This window comes from Salvelinus alpinus, chromosome 21 (genome assembly GCF_045679555.1).
Source record: "Salvelinus alpinus chromosome 21, SLU_Salpinus.1, whole genome shotgun sequence".
Lineage (NCBI taxonomy): Eukaryota > Metazoa > Chordata > Actinopteri > Salmoniformes > Salmonidae > Salvelinus > Salvelinus alpinus.
The window spans coordinates 16,381,601-16,403,298 of NC_092106.1; the positions used below are offsets into that span (position 1 = coordinate 16,381,601).

Here is a 21,698-nt window from a genome sequence, read left to right on the forward strand (position 1 = left end):
GGAGAGGGGGTGGGATGGAGAGGGGGTGGGATGGAGAGAGGGTGGGATGGAGAGGGGGTGGGATGGAGAGGGGGTGGGATGGAGAGGGGGTGGGATGGAGAGAGGGTGGGATGGAGAGAGGGTGGGATGGAGAGGGGGTGGGATGGAGAGTGGGTGGGATGGAGAGGGGGTGGGATGGAGAGTGGGTGGGATGGAGAGGGGGTGGGATGGAGAGTGGGTGGGATGGAGAGAGGGTGGGATGGAGAGGGGGTGGGATGGAGAGAGGGTGGGATGGAGAGGGGGTGGGATGGAGAGAGGGTGGGATGGAGAGGGGGTGGGATGGAGAGAGGGTGGGATGGAGAGGGGGTGGGATGGAGAGGGGGTGGGATGGAGAGAGGGTGGGATGGAGAGAGGGTGGGATGGAGAGGGGGTGGGATGGAGAGGGGGTGGGATGGAGAGGGGGTGGGATGGAGGGTGGGTGGGATGGAGAGAGGGTGGGTGGGATGGAGAGAGGGTGGGCGAACAAGAAGATGCAGAAGGAGATAAACAGAGAGAGAGGAAACTTCGTTCAATAAATGAATTAGATGTTCTCTCCATTATGTTGTGTCTTAATATTGGAACAGCACAGTGATAACCTAGTTATGATCATTACCCTACTGACTCCCAAACCTAGCTGGAACCATTAGGTCATATCTGACCTGGGATCAGCTAGAGGCAACTGGCTCTGTCCTCTCATCTGGTCCACAGTTTTATGTCATAGGGCCATCGATCAAGTCATATCTGACTTGGGATCAGCTAGAGGAAACTGGCTCTGTCCTCTCATCTGGTCCACAGTTTTATGTCATAGGGCCATCGATCAGGTCAGATCAGATTGGGGGTATTTCTTATTTCCGCTTGCATGTGTGTATCTGTGCCGCACCGTCGGAAACAGGGACAGCAAACACACACACACACACACACACACACACACACACACACACACACACACACACACACACACACACACACACACACACACACACACACACACACACACACAGAGTGAGTTCTCTGACATTCATATACCTCTTTATATAGCTGCTCTGTTTTGATGCTGTATGTTTCTGTGTTGGAGGAGGTGTAGGAGGGATGAGAGGAGAGAGGCAGAGGCCTGGGCCTGCTCCCTGGAACTACTCCAACACTGACTCCCCTGCATTATGCGGACACACACACACATAGATGTACACACACTCTCAAAGAGATTAAAACTTACTCTAAAACACTTGCAGTGCACAGTTTGATGATATTCACATATTCTAAATGACAAAAAAAACACACTGACATTCTGTAGCAGTTTGAGTCAGAATCTACAGATTCTAGTCTCCAGGTTATAACCTCTATCTAGGCTACTCCCTGTTGGTTTGGGATGGGTTGGGCTGTAATCTGCTGCCAATAGGTATAGTAGATAATCAGATCTTTGGATATTTGTGTGTGTGTGTGTGTGTGTGTGTGTGTGTGTGTGTGTGTGTGTGTGTGTGTGTGTGTGTGTGTGTGTGTGTGTGTGTGTGTGTGTGTGTGTGTGTGTGTGTGTGTGTGTGTGTGTGTGTGTGTGTGTGTGTGTGTGTGTGTGTCACAGGAGGCTGCTGAGGGGAGGACTGCTCATAATAATGGCTGGAACGGAGCAAATGGAATGGCATCAAACACTTGTTTAACGTATTTGATACCATTCCACCTATTCCGCTCCAGCTTTTACTATGAGCCGTTCTCCCCAGTTAAGGTCCAACCAACCTCATGTGGTGTGTGTGCGTCTGGGCACCCGCGTGCATTCATGTGTGTGTTAACGGTCTCATGTGTGTATGGATGTGCTCTTGTGTGTCCACCTTGCCCTTGATTCAGATTCACGAAACCTTGACAACCAACTGGAGGTCAGCAGGAAGTGTCTGCTACCATGGCGATGGAGGAGAGAGAGTTGGGGGCTGGGTCCTCTCATATCAAAGCATAGCTCAGGGAGCGTGTGTGTGTGTGTGTGTGTGTGTGTGTGTGTGTGTGTGTGTGTGTGTGTGTGTGTGTGTGTGTGTGTGTGTGTGTGTGTGTGTGTGTGTGTGTGTGTGTGTGTGTGTGTGTGTGTGTGTGTGTGTGTGTGTGTGTGTGTTTAAGATGCGTATTCCTACTGTGTTTTATTAGTGTAGTATAGGTATTCTAGAAAGGGAAGTAGTAAAATGCTGATGGTTAGTACTACTGAAACACTGGATCCTTCCTCAATGCAGCTGTAGTATGTAGTGTTCCTCTCTATTCTGTCTTATTGGACCTTCTACTGTAAGCCCAGTGGGCCACTGTTAACCCTGTTGACACTTCCAAACCATAGTCAACGATCCAGAGCCTGGCCACTCAGATCAGACCAGGAACAACATCGATCTACTTCCAGGTTATTAAACCCTGGACTGGGCTTATCGGGAAACGGCACCATTACCCAACAGAGATCAATAACAGACAGAAAGAGCGATCTCTCAATCACATACCAGCGAGGGCATACGGTGTGGGAGACATCTGTCTATCTCTGACCGGAGAGACGATGGAGGGAGGGAGAGAGAGATCATTGGATGGAGGGAGAGAGAGATTGATGGATGGAGTGTTCTGTCCTTCTGCACAGTAGCTAAGCTATCGTTTCATCATGGACTACCAATACAAAACAATATACTTTGATCTAGAAGATTTGTTGAATACTCTGCAAGATAGTGGCGAAGATAATGGTGATGAAAGTGGCGACGATAATGGCTATTTTGTTTGTTTTTTCGCATTGTTTGTAACTTATTTTGTACATAAAGTTGCTGTTACCGTCTCTTATGACCAAAAAAAGCTTCTGGACATCAGAGCAGCGATTTCTCACCTCGAACTGGATGAAGAGTTTTTCTTAAATGAGTCCGATGCGAAGGATATACTGCTTTCCGGAGACCAGGCACAAATCCCTGTCATTTGCGTGAAGAAAATGTGGAGATACAGAGGGAGAAGGTCGGGGGGGCCTTGTGAGGATTCAGAGAAGAGTGAGTAAATCACCACTACCATCGGTTCTATTGGCCAACGTGCAATCACTGGAGAATTATCTGGATGATCTACGGTCAAGACTATCCTACCAACGGGACATTAAAAACGGTAATATCTTAGGTTTCACCGAGTCGTGGCTGAGCGACGACATGGATAACATAGAGCTGGCTGGGTTTTCCGTGCATCGGCAAGACAAAGCTGCTACGTCTGGTAAGATCAGGGGCAGGGGTGTGTGTCTATTTGTCAATAACTGCTGGTGCGCAATGTCTAATATTTAAGAAGTCTCGAGGTATTGCTCGTCTGACGTAGTCCCATAGGGTGGCGCACAATTGGTCCAGCGTTGTACGGTGCCAGGACAACAACCTCTCCCTCAATGTGAGCAAGACAAAGGAGATGATCGTGGACTACAGGAAAAGGAGGGCCAAACAGGCCCCCATTAACATCGTCGGGACTGTAGTGGAGCAGGTTGAGAGTTTCAAGTTCCTTGCTGTCCACATCACCAACAAACTCTCATGGTCCAAACACACCAAGACAGTCGTGAAGAGGGCACGACAACACCTTTTCCCCCTCAGGAGACTGAAAAGATTTGGCATGGGTCCCCAGATCCTCAAAAAGTTCTACAGCTACACCATCGAGAGCATCCTCACTGGTTGCATCCCCGCCTGGTATGGCTACAGAGGGTAGTCCGTACGGCCCAATACATCACTGGGACCAAGCTTCCTGCCATCCAGGACCGATGTCAGAGGAAGGCCCCAAAAAATTGTCAAAGACTCCAGTCAACCAAGTCATAGACTGTTTTCTCTGCTACTGCACGGCAAGCGGTAACAGAGTGCCAAGTCTAGGTTCAAAAGGCCTAGGATAGGTGGGAAGGTAGCGTCCCACTTGGCCAAAATCCAGAAAGAATGTAGCGCGCCAAATTCAGATATATTACTATAAAAATCAATCTTTCATGAAAGACACCAAATTAAAGCTACACATGTTGTGAATCCAGCCAACATGTCTGATTTCAAAAAGGATTTACGGGGAAAGCACACCAAACAATTATGTTAGCTCAGTACATAGCCACAGAAAAACACTGCCATTTTCCCAGCAAAAGATAGTAGTAACAAAAACCAGAAATAGAGATAAAATTAATTACTAACCTTTGAACATCATCAGATCATCTGATCATCTTCTTCATCAGATGACACTCATATGACATCATGTTACACAATACATTTAGGTTTTGTTCGATAATGTGCATATTTATATCCACAAATCTCGGTTTACATTGGCGCCATGTTCAGAAATGCCTCCAAAATATCCGGAGTAATTACAGAGAGTCATGTCAAATAACAGAAATACTCATCATAAACTTTGATGAAAGATACATGTTTTACATATAATTAAAGATACACTTGTTCCTAATGCAACCGCTGTGTCAGATTTTTTATTTTTTATTACGTAAAAAGCACACCATGCAATAATCTGAGACGCGCTCAGATAGTAACAACATTTCTCCGCCATGTTGGAGTCAACAGAAATACGAAATTACATCATAAATATTCCCTTACCTTTGATTATCTTCATCAGAATGCAGTGCCAGGAATCCTAGTTCCACAATAAATCGTTGTTTTGTTCGATAATGTCCATTACTTATGTCCAATTAGCTAATTTTGCTAGCATGTGTAGTGCACGTGTCCAAACGCTCGCACAGATGCAGGCAAACGTCGGACGAAAACTTCAAAAAGTTATATTCCAGGTCGAATAAACTGGTCAAACTTAGTAGAGAATCAATCTTCAGGATGTTGTTATCATTTATATCCAATAAGGTTCCAACCGGAGAATTATTTTCAGTCTCTATAAGTAATGGAACGCAAGACGATATAATGAGGAAAGCGCGTGACCAAGAACTGGCAATCTGCCAGACCACTGACTCATTCCCCTCCCATCCGGTCCCACAACACAGCATAAGCTTCATTCCACGTTCTACTGACTGTTGACATCTAGTGGAAGGCGTATGAAGTGCAAACAGATCCATATATTACAGGGAACTGAATAGGCGATGACTTACACAACGACCACTCTCAGAATTTTCACTTCCTGTTTGGATTTTTTCTCAGGTTTTTGCCTGCCATATGAGTTCTGTTATACTCACAGACATCATTCAAACAGTTTTAGAAACTTCAGAGTGTTTTCTATCCAATAGTAATAATAATATGCATATATTAGCATGTGGGACAGAGTAGGAGGCAGTTCACTATGGGCACGAAATTCATCCAAAAGTGAAAATGCTGCCCCCTATACCAAAGAAGTTAACAGACTGCTGAACAATTAATCAAATGCCCACCCAGACTACTTACATTGACTGCTGCTACTCGCTGTTTATTATCTATGCATAGTCACTTTACCACTACCTACATGTACAAATTATCTCGACTAACCTGTACCCCCCCACATTGACTCAGTACCAGTACCCCCTGTATATAGCCTCGCTATTGTTGTGTAATTTTGGAGGGATAGAGGGAACGGTAGAGAGAGAAGAGTTCATCCAGGGTGGCCTTCCCTGCTGGTGGATTATGGAGAGGCCATCTGTCCCAGACAGATTATAATCCTGTACCACAGGGGGACCGGAAGAGGGAGAGGGACGGAGAGGGACAGAGAGGAAAGGAGCTACGCCCAAACAGACACATATATCCTGTTATAGTCATACACACCAACGCTGAGGAAATAGTCAACTATTCACAAGTAGTGAAAACCTGTGAATATGAAGTGCTGTTTGCCATTAGCTATACATTCAAACAGTTTTCTGTTTTTAAAGGCACCATGCAGACTTTTGATATCCCCAAAATACTGTAATTAGGTCATAGATAACAGTATTAAGATAGTGTCATAGCACTTAGAGAAGATTTAGAGATTGAGATGAAAGGTTTTTGGTATGGGAGTCACTTCTCTTCCTCCCCTCTCCCCCTTCCTCTTCCCCCTTTCTTCTTTTCTCTCCCCCTCCTCCCCCTTTTTTTCTCTCTCTCTATGGGACGTTTCCACCTCTGTAGGCCAGCGGAAGGCCACCTCCCCCTCTGATCCCGCAGCCCGCCCCCCTGTCTCCGCCCTCCCTGTTCTACCACCCCATTGGCTGACTGTGTCTGTAATGAGTCACTCTGCCCCTCCCCCGTTCCGGCAGGGAGAGAGACTGCCACAGATTCACTCTCGCTTTCTGTTTCTCCTCCTCTTTCTCACTCCCCTCCCTTTTTTTAGTTCTCTCCCACCCTACCTTTCCCTCTCTTTTGGAAAAGAAGTGATCAGATACTACCCTTCTCTCAGACAGACAGACAGAGTGAAAGAGAGAAAACAAGAGAGAGAACACTACAGAGGAGAGGAGCAGCTATATCAGTAGCAGCAGGATCAGTAGAGAGTGAGACCAGAACACAGACATACAGTCAATCTCTCTCTCTCTCTGGTCTCTCTGTCCGGATTGGGACTGGGCTGGATCTCTCCCCCCTCTCCTCGCCAGAAAACTGCAGCAGTTTTGGTAATCCTCACCCCATCCCATTCCCGTTGTGATTCCCGAGGCGCAGCCAGCCTGCACCTGTCTAGGATGCTGTGAAGGATGGTTCACCAGGAAAACTGTTCTCACCAGGTAAGACAGGACACTGACTAAGGCTAGCTGGGACTAGCGCTGAGGCTAGACAGAAAGCTGTTAGTATAGTAGAGGATATGTCATGTTAGCTGTTGTGGAGCAGGCAGGTCAGAGCTTCGCTGCTCTGGGGTTGAGCTTGCCCCTCCAGGGGAGAAGATACTGCAGTAGGACTGGTATGCATGTGTGTATTCCCAAAGGTTTCCATCATGTAATACTGACTGACTGTCATTAGTGATTGTCGTATCTTGCAGGGGTTTGTTTGTCATGGCTGTCAGGCACATCCCAGTGGGATTTGTTGTTTGTATGATGGGATGGGTCTGGGAATTGGATGACTAGGGCGGTTGCTAAGCGCACATTTAACTTCAGGGAATAATGTCCCTCCTCCCCCCTTTCCCCTGGGCTGAGCCTGATCAATAGATGTCTGGGAAGGGTGAGCTGTTTCTGTCTGTCTGTCTGTCTGTCTGTCTGTCTGTCTGTCTGTCTGTCTGTCTGTCTGTCTGTCTGTCTGTGTGTGTGTGTGCATAACATATTTAAGTGTTTGTGTTTATTGTCATGTGTTTTATTGAGTATATCCTTGAGATGCAATGTGTTTATTGCACACTGTAGCGCAAAACAGCCAGTAGATGTAAAAGTGTGTGTGTGTGTGTGTGTGTGTGTGTGTGTGTGTGTGTGTGTGTGTGTGTGTGTGTGTGTGTGTGTGTGTGTGTGTGTGTGTGTGTGTGTGTGTGTGTGTGTGTGTGTGTGTGTGATGTGAGAGTGTGTGTGTGTGTGTGATGTGAGAGTGCGTGGGTGGGTGGGTTGGAAATGGCACCTCCAGACTGCGACAGAAGTGTCCCACTTTACTTAATGAGGAATAGGAGGAATGATTAGACGAGTGCAGCGTAGTAGTGCAGTACATCACAGAGCTTTACTCTCCTCATAGCGAGAATACAGACAACATGGCTGTTGTAATGCAGGGGAGAGGGGAGGAGGAGGAGGAGGGGGAGGAGGAGGTGGAGGAGGAGGAGGAGGAGGAGGAGGAGGAGGAGGAAAGGACGTAGATGTAAAAATCAAATGGAGATGATGGAGGAGTGGAGAGGGGTGCAGCAATGAAGGAGAGGAAACAGGAGGAGTAGAGGGGGAGAAGGTGGGTCTTGGATGAAGGAAGAGGAAAAGGGAGGAAGAGGAGGATTTGAAAAAGAGGAGAATGTGAGGGAGGAAGAATAGAGGAGGTGGAGAAAGGAATGAGGTGGTGGTTAAAAACAAGATAGTTTTAGAAGAGAAAGATATTCAGAGAAGGAGAGGAAGGAGTAGAGAGGGAGGAGGAAGAGAGTATAGATGAAGAGCTGTGTGTGTGTGTGTGTGTGTGTGTGTGTGTGTGTGTGTGTGTGTGTGTGTGTGTGTGTGTGTGTGTGTGTGTGTGTGTGTGTGTGTGTGTGTGTGTGTGTGTGTGTGTGTGTGTGTGTGTGTGTGTGTGTGTGTGTGTGGACCTCTCCTCTCATCTGATTGTCCCTGGTATTGTAAGAAACCATACTGGCCAGTGAAGGCCTATCCACAGCTGCTCTGATCTGCTCTATTGATCATTACATGACGTTACACACTGAGCTAAGAGCTGATCCACAGTCAGTTGAGTTGCCTATGGGGGTTTTATGGGGGGTTTATCCTTAGAGCAGTGAACAGATGCACTGCTTCTAACATGGCATATTTATCTGTTATGCATTGTTAATCCCCCATGTGGCTCACATCACAGGGGTGTGTGTGTGTGTGTGTGTGTGTGTGTGTGTGTGTGTGTGTGTGTGTGTGTGTGTGTGTGTGTGTGTGTGTGTGTGTGTGTGTGTGTGTGTGTGTGTGTGTGTGTGTGTGTGTGTGTGTGTGTGTGTGTGTGTGTGTGTGTGTGTGTGTGTGTGTGTGTGTGTGTGCGTGTGTGTGCGTGTGTGTGTGCGTGTTGTATAATGGGATAAGGATTTCCTCAGTAAGTACGCCATGTTTATCTGGAAAAAGAAGATAGATGAAGAAATGGAGGGGACAGAGGGGGAACAGAGACAAGAGAAGCCAGAGGGACTGCAGAGTAAAAACAGAAAAACATGAACAAGAAACAGAATCGTAGGAATAGGCAGAGTGCAAGATTAAAAACGAGAGATGAGAGTGGCACACGATTAAAAAACGGATAAAAACAGAAATAAAGAGCGATGGAGAGCAGAAAAAGAGAGAGAGACTGGCCGAGAGAGAAAGAGAGGTGCTGTATATCAAGCGGACTAATGGTGAGAAAGAAGGAGGGATGGAAAGGAGAGATACTGTCTATCCAACAACAGGAAGCAGGTTGTACAGGTGACACATTTATCAGAATGCAGCAGCCACTCTAAAACCCTTGGATGTGGTGTTCCATATCACGCTTTGCTTTATCATAGGTGACAGGTTTAATACTCATCACTGCATCCTTTAACAGCAGGTTGGCTGGACCGCTATAAATTCCCGTAGATTTCTCTTTTTTTTGTTTACAAAGCTCTGCTGCACAAGCTTCATATCCCAACATATCTCACTTCTCCACTAAAGTATCAAAATACGACGCACCAAACCCAATAACAGGGTTGGTTAACTCTCGAGGTCCCTCGTGTCTCTACTGACCTTTGTAAATCAGCCTTTAGTTTTAACGCCGCCGTCTTGACTCCGTGGTGCCAACAGGGTCGTGTAGAACGCTGATGAGGGAGGAATTCACTGAGCTTTACAAGTCTTTTGGTTGATAGTAGTAATTGATAGGTGTTGTTGAAATGTAGTGTATCTGTAACTGCTATATCTAGTCGTTTGTGTTGTTCTGTTTTATTGAATTATCGTGTTGATTTGTAAATTGTTTCTCAGGGAACCATTTAGAATGAGGCTCTGGTCTCAATTGGGCTCCCGTGATTAAATAAAAGTTCAATAAAAAATATACGGACAGAGGAAGAGAGGGATAGAGGAACTGTTAGAGAGAATAGCGAATGAGTGCTAGAATAGAAAGAGAAGGCAGTCTGGAACAGAACAGGGGGCCCGAGCTCTGATAACACTAACTCTCTAGAGACCCCTCAATTAGACTGGTTACCAGGCAACTGCCAGCACCCCTCTCACTAGCCCCACCACACACACACTGGAGAGAGACAGAGAGGAGGAGAGGGTGGAGAAGGGGAAAAGGGAGATGGCGTGAGAGGGTAGATGAGAGAAAGTGGGAAGAGGACATAGGAGAGGAAGGAAGAGGAGAGGGGTAGAGACAGAGGGGACAGGGTGTGGTTGTCTCTTCTCTTGTGTCTGTCTCTGTTTGGTTGGTGGTGGTGGTGGTGATGGTGGTGTCTAAGGTGTGGTTCTCAGGGGGAATCCTTTATTCTTCCCATCCTTTCATCTCCTTCTGTTTTGGCTGTCGTTGGTTTGTGTTTTGGAGAGGGGGAGGAGGGCGATAGCGGCATGTGTCCTGTGGTTCTTTGTCTGGGGCGATTGTTGTGCTCCCCTGCAATGTTTTTTATGTCTGGTTTTGTTCTGGATTTATCTCACTGTACAAGGAGGAAGTTCCTTTACAATGTCAGGGGCCATTAGCCAATAGGATCACACACTGATCTGCAGGTAACCAATGAAGTTACTGTTTGACCCACGGTTAGCCAATAAGTGTCATCGATGACATATCTGTCAGGTCCAAGCAGTAATGGGGGAATGGAGATACCGCATCTGCAGCCTCCATACCCCATGCAACTCCCTTCTACACACACACATACACGCGCACACACGGATACTCAATAATAATAATAATAAGTCCCTTGGCCTTAATTATTGTGTGTGTGTGTGAAACGCCCCAGTGAGCTGGGTGGATCAGGCTCGCTGTGAGACCATGTTTCTCCCAGCAGTAGCTCCAGGGCAGGGGTGATGGGGAGATGTATCACCCCAGCGTCAGGGTGCCGTCCTGGGCCTCACGACCGGAGCCAAGTGCCCTGGAGCTCCGGTTACCCAATCTACTGGGCCAGCTCCCTGGGTAACAGCACTGTCTCTGCGTGTGTGTGTGCGATCAGAGAGCTCTTTGATTGATTCAGATCATCTCAGTCCTGACTGCAGGGTGTGTGTGTGTGTGTGTGTGTGTGTGTGTGTGTGTGTGTGTGTGTGTGTGTGTGTGTGTGTGTGTGTGTGTGTGTGTGTGTGTGTGTGTGTGTGTGTGTGTGTGTGTGTGTGTGTGTGTGTGTGTGTGTGTGTGTGTGTGTGTGTGTGTGTGTTTGTGAGCGAGAGAGAGAGAGAGAGAGAAAGAGCAACGTATAGTATACTGTAGAGCAGTTGATCATATGAAACGTTGTCTGCGGTGTGTGTTCCACTGTGTGGGCTGATGGCTGATGAATTAGTAATGATGAGGAGATATACCGCTCCTGAATCTCACTACACTGATAGTAGATTGTCTATGATGGGGAAGATACTGTGTCTCAGACTAGAAAGAGAACGATGCAGTTACTCTCACACAGTCACACACAAGAGGGATGTTTGTTAACAGACTTCCCACTGGGCCCCTGCTCCTTTTTCCAACCCAATTTGTTTGGAGCACAGGCCATTGCCATGGAGAAATGCACTGGGTTGCTATGACAGCAGCATTCTTTTCTCCCTGTCCCAAAATAAAAACAGATCAGAGTCTTTCTTGTTGTGGTCAAACTTTAAATTCACTTGGAAATGTGGGGCAATAAAGTCTCACACACACACACTTTGCCCGTCTCCTGTATGGCTGTGAACTTGGATCCCAGGCCTACTGGAGGTGCCAGGAGCCTTCTCTCCCACAGCCCCCTCTATTCTACTGGAACAATGCACTTCTCTTTCTCTCTCTCTCTTCCTCTCTAGCTCAGCTGCCCTCACAATTGAAACATTGTCAACAGCAGAAATAGTAACTTTTAGAGTAAGACCTGGCCTTGTATCTCTCTGTGGGTTGTCAGCCATTCACTAGATGTGTCTATGTTCTTTAATGTCTTCTTCTATTCATTCTGTTGCTCTATCTATGCTGTCCTGGAGGAGAGAGAATGCTTTGACCTTGAGCTGAGACTGACGTAATGGGAGAATAATCTGTGTGTGATCTGTGTGTTTATCCTTTCTAGTCACGATCGTCCCTGTGTTACCTTTGTCTTCCTCCCCCTGTCCCTCCCTCCCCCTCTACCTCCTCTCCCTCTTTGAGTCAGCGATGAGGTGCTATCACCACTAGTATGAGGTCAGCCTCACTAATGGATCACAGAACCTGGGAGTTCTCAGTTCATGATGTGGAGGGTTCAGAAGGGTTCAGTGTTTACCAATATACAGTCCTCAGCACTACTGGGAGTGTGTTTGTCTGCATGTGACTGTGTGTGTGTGTTGTATTGTCCAGGTCCCAGTGTAGGCGGATATAGGAGATGGCCAGATAAGTCATTCTGCTTTACCCATAATCCCCTGGGATCAGCACTGAATCAGACTCACTCCATATCCTGTTATCCAGCCTTGTGTTCCTGTGGGTTTCTGTTTGCGTGCGTGTGTGTGAACGTATCTGTGTGCTTGTGTGCACAAAATTACTTTGCTTCCGTGTGTGTGTTTGATTGTTGTTTGAATGTTGTTTGAGTGTGTGTGTGTGTGTGTGTGTGTGTGTGTGTGTGTGTGTGTGTGTGTGTGTGTGTGTGTGTGTGTGTGTGTGTGTGTGTGTGTGTGTGTGTGTGTGTGTGTGTGTGTGTGTGTGTGTGTGTGTGTGTGTGTGTATGTGTGTGTTATAATGCATGCTATCATGCTGATACATTATTCCACTGGTGTACACCACACAGTTCTTCAAAGGGAATTCAAATAGTTTCATGTTGCAATTTTGAATCCCTTATTGTCCCCTATTGTGTGTGTGTGTGTGTGTGTGTGTGTGTGTGTGTGTGTGTGTGTGTGTGTGTGTGTGTGTGTGTGTGTGTGTGTGTGTGTGTGCAGCAGATGAGATGTTGTGACTCATATCCATCAGTATCAATTTATATTCATCCTCCCTCGCTCCCTTTCTCATCACCTCTCTTTTCCTCCTCCAGCCTTTCTCTATCGTCATTCTATGGCACTTTGTCATGTTTTTCTAGTGTTCCTGCTAGTTTTAGTAGTTATCCTGCTGTTTGTCCTGATACTCTGAGTGAGTAAATTGAAGGTAGTCTAGTCTGCTCTGACAGATGTGTGAGTCTCAGTAAGATGAGATCATTACACACTGTGGAGAGATGAGATTGAAAATGTAACAAATTGAAGAATGACATTCAGCTAGTGTTATATATGGGTTTTTAACCTGACAAATATCTCCATGGTCTGGAACGCAACATTAATTAGCTTTTTATATAACTGTTATCCCTCCTTCCATCCCTCTATCCCTCCCTCCATCCATCCCTCCATCCATCCCTCTATCCATCCCTCCACCCCTCCATCCCTCCACCCCTCCACCCCTCTATCCCTCCATCCCTCCACCCCTCCATCCCTCCATCCATCCCTCTATCCCTCCATCCCTCCCTTTACTGGGACTTAATGGATAAAAGAAGGTCAGTCAGCACCTGGGAGAGAGAGAGGTCCGTATGAGGGTGGGGAATAATTTAGGGGAAGTTCCTTCCTTTGTGTGTGAGGTTTGTGAGAGGAAATGTGGGCTGCGCGCACACACACACACACACACACACACACACACACACACACACACACACACACACACACACACACACACACACACACACCAGGGTTGGGGTCAATTCTATTTCAAATCCAGTCAATTCAGAAAGTAAACCAAATTCGAATTCCATATTTTCCATTAAAGAAAATTGGAATTGGAAGTTCTGTGTACTTCCTGAATTGACCCCAACCCTGACACACACACACAAACACACACACAATCAGAGTGTGCACAGATCCTGTACACTTGGGGTTTGTGTGTGTTGTCTTGTGTTTATGTGTAGTTGTATTTCTTCTACTGGCTTTATTTGAGGGGTTTTGGATCAGGGTCTGCTCTGTTTTTACCTTGACTGTGAGGGAACACAACTCCCTCTGGCCTCAGTCTCCTTGTCAGTCATACACACAGACCCAAAAACATACACTTTCATGCCAACTGTCACACCCTGGCCTTAGTTATCTTTGTTTTCATTATTATTTTAGTTAGGTCAGGGTGTGACATGGGGAATGTATGTGTTTTGGTTTGTCTAGGGGTTTGTACGTTTAATGGGTCAGTGTCTTGTCTAGGTGTTTGTATGTCTATGGCTGCCTAGATTGGTTCTCAATTAGAGGCAGCTGTGGTTTATTGTCTCTGATTGAGAGCCATATTTAAGGCAGCCATAGGCAGTTGGGTTTTGTGGGTAATTGTCTATGTTCTATGTTGCATGTGTGCACTTAGTCTTTGATAGCTTCACGTTCGTCTGTTTGTTGTTTTGTTTCGTTGGTTCTTCTTCTAAATAAAGAGAAGATGTATTTTTCACACGCTGCGCCTTGGTCCTCTCTCTCACCGCAAGACGATCGTGACAGCAACTCAAATATGTAGGCCTCACTACTCATATGCGCTCACTCACACACACTCATTCCCTCACACACACCCACTCACTCACTCACTCAGTCACTCACACACACCAACACTGAGGTGTCGCTTTCCAAACTGTCCCAGGAGCAGCAGCTGTCCACACATTAGGGTGTGAGAGCGGGAAAAACACCAGTGTGTGCCCTCTCTCTCTCTCTCCCTGCCTCTCTCTCTCTCTCTCCCTGCCTCTCTCTCTCTCTCTCTCTCTCTCTCTCTCTCTCCCTGCCTCTCTCTCTCCCTCTCTCTCGCTCTCTCTCCCTCCCTCTCTCTCTGACCACCCTCTCTCTCTCCATCCCTCTCTCTCTCCCTCTCTCTCTCTCTCTCTCCCTCCCTCTCTCTCCTCTCTCTCTCTCTCTCTCTCTCTCTCTCTGACCGCCCTGCCCAGAGGATTGAAGGGAGGGTCTAAAGGGGTTTTATTGCTGTCCATTGTACTCTGGAAGCCCTGAGAAGAGGTAGATTGAGAGAGAGAGAGAGAGAGAGAGAGAGAGAGAGAGAGAGAGAGAGAGAGAGAGAGAGAGAGAGAGAGAGAGAGCGAGAGAAGCATAGCTGTGATAACTGTTCTCTCCTCTCTGTGTGGCAGGGTTAGCTTTGGTTCTGAGTGAGGCTAGGTTTCATGTGAACCGGCTCATACTGACCCACTAACTGGGTGTGTGGTAGAGGGGGCGAGAGAGAGAGGAGAGTGAGAGAGACAGAGGGAGGGAGGGAGGGAAAGATGAAGGAAGCGCTGGATAACACAGACTGTGCTGGAATGGATGATGTCATCTGTCCAGCCTCTGCCCTCTACCTCACTGATGACTACAAACTCAAAGAGGTAAAGGACATGGAAGTAATGTTGCTTCTGGTTATCTATCGTTCTGGTATTTAGGTACTGCATGTTTTACCAGTGTATTGGCACTGTTATAAACAGTGAACAGAAGGGTCTCTTTCCTCAGGATAATGTCAAGGGTGGAACATGTTGCTAACGGAAACGGTTTCCTTCCTGTGTTTGTGAGTTTGACTTGTAGATTTGGTGTGACCCCCTCCACACACAAACTCTACAGTCAATGGCTCTGTGTGCAAGGCACCAGTGTGCTGGGACACTGATATGGTGTTGGTGTGGGACGTAATGTGAGGATTGTGGATGACATAATGAGGACGTAGTGGAGACAATGTAATGCGTAGGTTATGTGGGGTGTAATGTGGTCTTAGTATGTGATGTAATGCTGTGATAGTGGTATTGGATCTCATACTGCAGAACTCTCTAACTCACTATGGGTTCATTCTTGGTCATGCTGCCAGTCTCTCTGAGGAGGCAGTGTTGCCCTTTTAAGTCTTTGCTCTCAGATTCCTGTAGCTTCGTGTTGAGGCGTGCTCTCATTGTATTCTCAGGTCAAACACGCACACACACACCAGCTCACATGTGACTCTCAGGGTTATTGTCCTGGCCAAATCCACTCTACCAAACAGCCCCTTCAACACCCCTCCACTCATCTCTCTCACCTTCTCTCGCTCCTCCTCCCTCTCTCCTGCCGAACTCCTGCTGCGGTCTGTTCAGAGTAACAGGGCCAGCCTGACTGTGACCTGTGTTTGAACTGTACCAAGGTTCTGAGGTCAAGTCCCTTATCAGGAGAGGAATGCACCGCTGCATAAACCAGCAGGTCTCACGCCTCAGATAGCAGACACGGAGAGGGTGCAAAAACACACACACACACATGCACATACACGCACACACTGTTTTGACATAAAATATCTGAAGGGTTATTTATGGGGAAACTGTAGATACTCAAGGTCTCTTGTCAGTCCATAGGACAACAACTTGAGATGAAGGCTGATAAAAAAAACGATGGTTTCCCTAAGATCTTTGCACTGCAAAATAGTGTTTTCAAGTAACTAAGCACCATAAAGTTTAAGAACACACTCACACACATTCACAGTGGACATACTGACTTGTGTGTTTATGTGTGAGGTCAGCGCTCACGCCTGGGAAACTCATCATAGTGAGTCCGTCCTCTTTGCTGACCCAATAACACTACCACACAGATTGAAACTGCATTACACACAAGCTGTCGTAATCTTTCTCTCACACATACACTCACTTTGTCTCTTTCTCTTTCACTCACACCAACAACTTTCTTTTTAAGCGTTTCCATATTCTCGCTGTATTTTTGCAGTTTTTGTTTCTTTTCTGTCCGACACTCACACGCACACGCGCTCCCTCACACCCTCGTGCTCACGGGATCTGGCCTGTGTGGGTGAACAGGCAGTTCCTCAGACCATGGTGCGAGGTCAATGGCAAACCCTCCTCTCCTCCAATGAAAGGCCTCCATTGTTAAGAGTGAGGGAGCGCTGTGGCGGAAGAACGACGGAAAGGAGGAAAGAGGGACAGGAGAGGATGGTAGAGACAGAGGGGAGAGCAGGGGAGGAGAAGGAGAGGATGGTAGAGACGGAGGGGAGAGCAGGGGAGGAGAAGGAGAGGATGGTAGAGACGGAGGGGAGAGCAGGGGTGGAGAAGGAGAGGATGGTAGAGACGGAGGGGAGAGCAGGGGAGGAGAAGGAGAGGATGGTAGAGACGGAGGGGAGAGCAGGGGAGGAGAAGGAGAGGATGGTAGAGACGGAGGGGAGAGCAGGGGAGGAGAAGGAGAGGATGGTAGAGACGGAGGGGAGAGCAGGGGAGGAGAAGGAGAGGATGGTAGAGACGGAGGGGAGAGCAGGGGAGGAGAAGGACATGTCTTATCAATGAGGGTTTTCACAAGAGAAAATTGCTTCTGAAATTTGAGGAAAAACACAATTTAGCACAGTGGCGTTTCTCAACATCTAATTTAGGAGCTGCAGCACATTTCACAGGACCAGGAAATGAAGTCATTTATCAGAACTTTGTTGACTGGGGGCGCATATGACTCTCTGATACATACACCTACACACACACAACGTCAAACACTGTGGAGCGGAGGCTTGGCGCACAAGGAATTGTGGTGATAACACAGGGAATGTTTGTTGGGAGGAGAAGGAGAGGAAAGCTCTGTGACAAATCTTAAATGAATGGCATGACTATTGTGGCGAGGAAAGGAGAGAAGTTAAAGTGAGAGAAATGGGTCCATTTGCTATCCCCCACAGTCACAGACGTCTATGCGGCGTACTGACCACCTCTTCGAGGGGTTTATGATGCTGCCCACGACGAAATCCTAACCCGTTCTCTCTCACGCCTCCAACCAGCAGCCCTTTCATAAGTTAGCCAGTTAGTTAGGGGGCTTAACGTGAAGGAAGGTAGTCCTGTTGGAAGGCAGGTGTGAAATATAGAGGGGTTCTACTATGGTAGATGTGTTAGGTAGAGGATTATGGTTGTGTTAGGTTCTGCCTAAAAGCGTCCGCATGCTTCCCATCTGAAAAAAGTTTGTGCATATATTATGACGTATATTTTGACGTTTTTGTTAGTTTTGATATTCGGCAATTGTTTTTTCGGCAGTAGGGATTCTTCAATTAAGTGCAATAGTTTCCATCATAATGGAGAATGTTCCTTCAAATGAGCACTAAGACAGCATTGAACGAGACGACTCGTTTTCATGAACATTTTTTCACTTGAGAAATACTGCCTCAAACATCTTAGTTAGATGTCAAATAGCACGACTAATACCTCCTCGGCATGTACGTCAAAATGAATGACAGATTTCATGAGTTCTCTTCGATTAATTCTGACTATCTTGAGGAAGTGTATATACTGGCTACCACGTCTCAAGAGGGACAAACAGTACTATTGCCTCTTTTTTCTAATTTTTCAAAGGAAGGTCTTCTAAGGGAGTATGTGAGGCACAGATGTTCACTTCGCCTAGCCGAGTTCTGCTAGGAGCCAACCCAACTTAGTATGCAGAAGCCTTTAGGGGCGTTTTAGAAGCAATTTGGGTCTGTTTACAATGATACACCCAATAAGAATGGTGATGAATGTAGGAATGCGAACATAACACACTCACACACCCACACTGCCACTTCACCCCAAACATTACAACCTGACATTCCAATACAAAGACCACCTACCACCTAACATAAGTACCCCCACCACCCATGAGGCTAACATAACAATGGCTACTGTCACTAACACCTCTCTGTTGTGACACAAGTGTCCTTGTCTGTTATTATGGTTATTACAGCAACAACTCAGGAGCGCCACTACTCAGCACTGACACCTGCTGGGCAGATAGGGAACCGCAGACACTCGGTGTTATAACATGACACTGTGTAGTGTACAGGGAGTTAGAAGTGGTTTGTGTGTGTGTGTGTGTGTGTGTGTGTGTGTGTGTGTGTGTGTGTGTGTGTGTGTGTGTGTGTGTGTGTGTGTGTGTGTGTGTGTGTGTGTGTGTGTGTGTGTGTGTGTGTGTGTGTGTGTGTGTGTGTGTGTGTGTGTGATTGTTAGCGTCTGAGGAGTGGTAAAGTGATGCTGTTAAATGTCATCATCTTGCCTCACTCAGTACCCCTCGTCACACTCTCTTTCTCTCACTCAGTCTCACACACACACACACACACACACACACACACACACACACACACACACACACACACACACACACACACACACACACACACACACACACACACACACACACACACACACACACACACACACACACACACACACACACACACACACACAGGACAGAGTTAAAGAGAGGGATAACACTCAAGGCTTCTGCCATCTTCTCCTTTGCTCTTATTCCCCTCTCCTCCAAAGCCTTCTCTAAAGGCTTTCCCCTCTCTTTCTCTAAACCTCTCGCCTCTCGCCTCTCCTGTTGTCTGAAAGGCCTGCTCTTTGTGTGTGTGTATGTGTGTGAGCACTGAAAGGGTTTTTTCTTCCTCCGTCTGGGCCTTTAGAGAGGGTCAATATTTCCCCCCAAACACTCCTCGTTCTGGAGGACTCCCAACCCCCCGGCACCAAAACATACACTGCGCTGTATCTGACTCTGGTACCCATTTGACTTCCCAGCACCACCTGTAACAACAACAGTCAAACAGTCCTGTAGCGGCCTTGAACAGTCTAAACTCTCACACTGTGTTCTCTGTCTACTGATAGGCCTGGTTACTGTGGCTGATAACCCAGCCCAGGGAGTGTGAGAGAAAGCCTGTCTCTACACACTTCTTCTCAGGCTTGTGCACGGTGACATTCACAAGGTTTCCATGTGTTTGACACCAATCTATTCACTCCATTCAAGCCATATGAGCCGTCCTCCCCTCACCAGCCTCCTGTGGTGCCATTAGCACATATGAGTGTTCCTCTGGGTGTGAGTGTGTTAAGCGCTGCCAAGGCTGTCTGGGTCAGAAGTGGGAATTCCTACTGGAAAACAGGCCCAGGAGGCAGGAATGCTTATAGTGCTATTAGACAGGGATGCTCAGTGGTTTAGGAATGTGTGTGTTTGACTGCATGAGTGGAGAGAGTGACCAGTGAAAATGTGTTGGACTCTCTTTCTCTCATACATCTGCTCCACCTAGTGGTGAATATTATAATATTATTGGTGTCTCGAGCTGTCCACATGTTTCACAGTCTTTGTCAGTTCCCCTCCTCACAACATGGTTACTGCTAAACTCATGGAGAAGTCTTCAGTCCTATTATTAGCCTCCTTAACCCTCTCCTCTCCCCTCCAGGCCCAAAAGAATGAGAGGGAGTCCATCCGGCAGAAGCTGGCCCTGGGTAGTTTCTTTGACGATGGGCCGGGTATCTATACCAGCTGCAGCAAGAGTGGCAAGCCCAGTCTGTCCTCACGGTAAGAGACATGTATCATCAGCTGTACATCAATCCCACAACGTCAACAATACACAGCTGACTGAAGATGGGGCGGCCGGGCGTTAGTGCGGTTGAATACGTTTCAGCCGTAACATAGACTCTTAACAATGTGATGAAACTTTGTTACTCTTGCTGAAACAAGCAAATTAGTCTCCGGGTTGACTAGTCAATGCCCTCACAATGCAGCAGCAGCACACATAGAATTAGAATGAATAGAACGGGCTTGGAAGCTCTCACCTTGACTGGTAAACTCATGGGTACACTCGCAATGGCTGCCTGGTATTGTGATGCAATAATTTCAATGTAGAATGTTCCTTCAAATGATGTTAACTGATGAGGCTCATGTAATGGAATGTATTTTTTGTAATGTCAGTTGAGTTGAATCAACAAATCACAGCACATATTTTAGCACATATTTTACTTCCTGCTTTGCTCCTATGGTTACACTCGCAATGGCCAATAGTGGCGCAGTCCCAAGTGGCGCAGCGGTCTAAGGCACTGCATCTCAGTGCAAGAGATGTCACTACCGTCCCTGGTTCGAATCCAGGCTGTATCACATCCGGCTGTGATTGGGAGTCCCAATCGCACAATTGGCCCGGCATTGTCCATGTTTGGCTGGGGTAGGCCGTCATTGTAAATAAGAATTTGTTCTTAACTGACTTGCCTAGTTAAATATAGGTTTTTAAAAATCCATTATGCTGTCATTGACTTGAATGGGGATGCCCGTTCTATTTATTCTATTTCTATAACAGCACTTGCAGTCAGGAGTGGAGGAGAAGAGAAAATTATGCGTAAATCATTTTTGGGGACATTCAAACATTTATTATGGTAACCGCGGTCATTTGGCTGGCCAATTACCTTCATCCAAAATTCCATGACCATCACAGCCCTACCCACACACACACACACACACACACACACACACACGCACACACACACACATACACACATGAAAACACACAGATACAGACACAGATCAGTTTCACCCTCAGTCCCAGTCCCTGTTCTTGAGAAGCAATGACATCACTCTCTTTATGTGTGTGGGCACTGTCACTAGAGTGAAGTTTCAGGTTACTGGACATTACTCTAACAGAGTCAGATTTGACCTTTTGTTAATGCCTGTAAAAGTGTCTATCTCCTGGAACTCTGTAGGGCCATCTCCCCAACACAAACAGACTCCTGCTCTCTGCCTCTGATACCTCTGTTGACTGTTGAGAGTAAGGGACATTTCCTCTCTCTTTCTCTGCATCCCGGCACTGTGGATCTCACTTCCCAAAATGCACTCCTACACACAACCTCAACCTTACTGGAACCAGTATTCCAGGATACATACATTCATACAGTCATACACACAAAGGCACTCACAACGTTAATGAATCTGAAACTATGCTATATGAAAATTAGATCTCACCAAAGAAACTCTTATGGGGTGAACTCACTGGTTACACTGCTGGATAAGTCAGGTACTTCCATGAACTGCTCAACTAGTTGGAAGGATCATTTTGATGCTCCTTCCTCTGAAACTACCAATCAATTACTCTGGTCTGACTAAATCTGGACCGATTGGGTCCAGGCTGTGTAATCGATCAGGTTTTCTCTACATGTGTTTGTAATTACTGCTTTAAATAAGCCGATTATTAATCAAAAATGGTTTGATCCAGATCTTACAGGACTCAGGTCTTCTGAGGTCTAGAGAGCCGGAGTCTAGCTGTTTGGATCGAACATTCACCCTGGATGGATCGATCCCAAGTTAGAGCAGGAGAGGGAGGAACAGAGGGGTAGACATATTTAATAATGCTATGGAAGGCTAGTTGCTATTACAGTCCTATCACAGACACACTGAG

General features: G+C 46.8%; 1 protein-coding gene across 4 annotated transcripts in view; it reads left to right on the forward strand.

Annotated features, from left to right (window-relative positions):
• The window catches only part of LOC139547913 (schwannomin-interacting protein 1), a 385,387-nt gene that overhangs the window by 355,733 nt on the left and 7,956 nt on the right, over positions 1–21,698 (forward strand). For 2 of the 4 annotated variants that reach the window (XM_071357097.1, XM_071357098.1), the window contains one exon: positions 19,716–19,834. In XM_071357097.1, the coding sequence (XP_071213198.1) occupies positions 19,716–19,834 (119 nt within the window). Of the gene's footprint in view, positions 1–6,158; positions 6,617–14,560; positions 14,920–19,715; positions 19,835–21,698 lie in introns of those variants that run through there. The other 2 variants (XM_071357100.1, XM_071357099.1) reach the window with 2 other exon arrangements.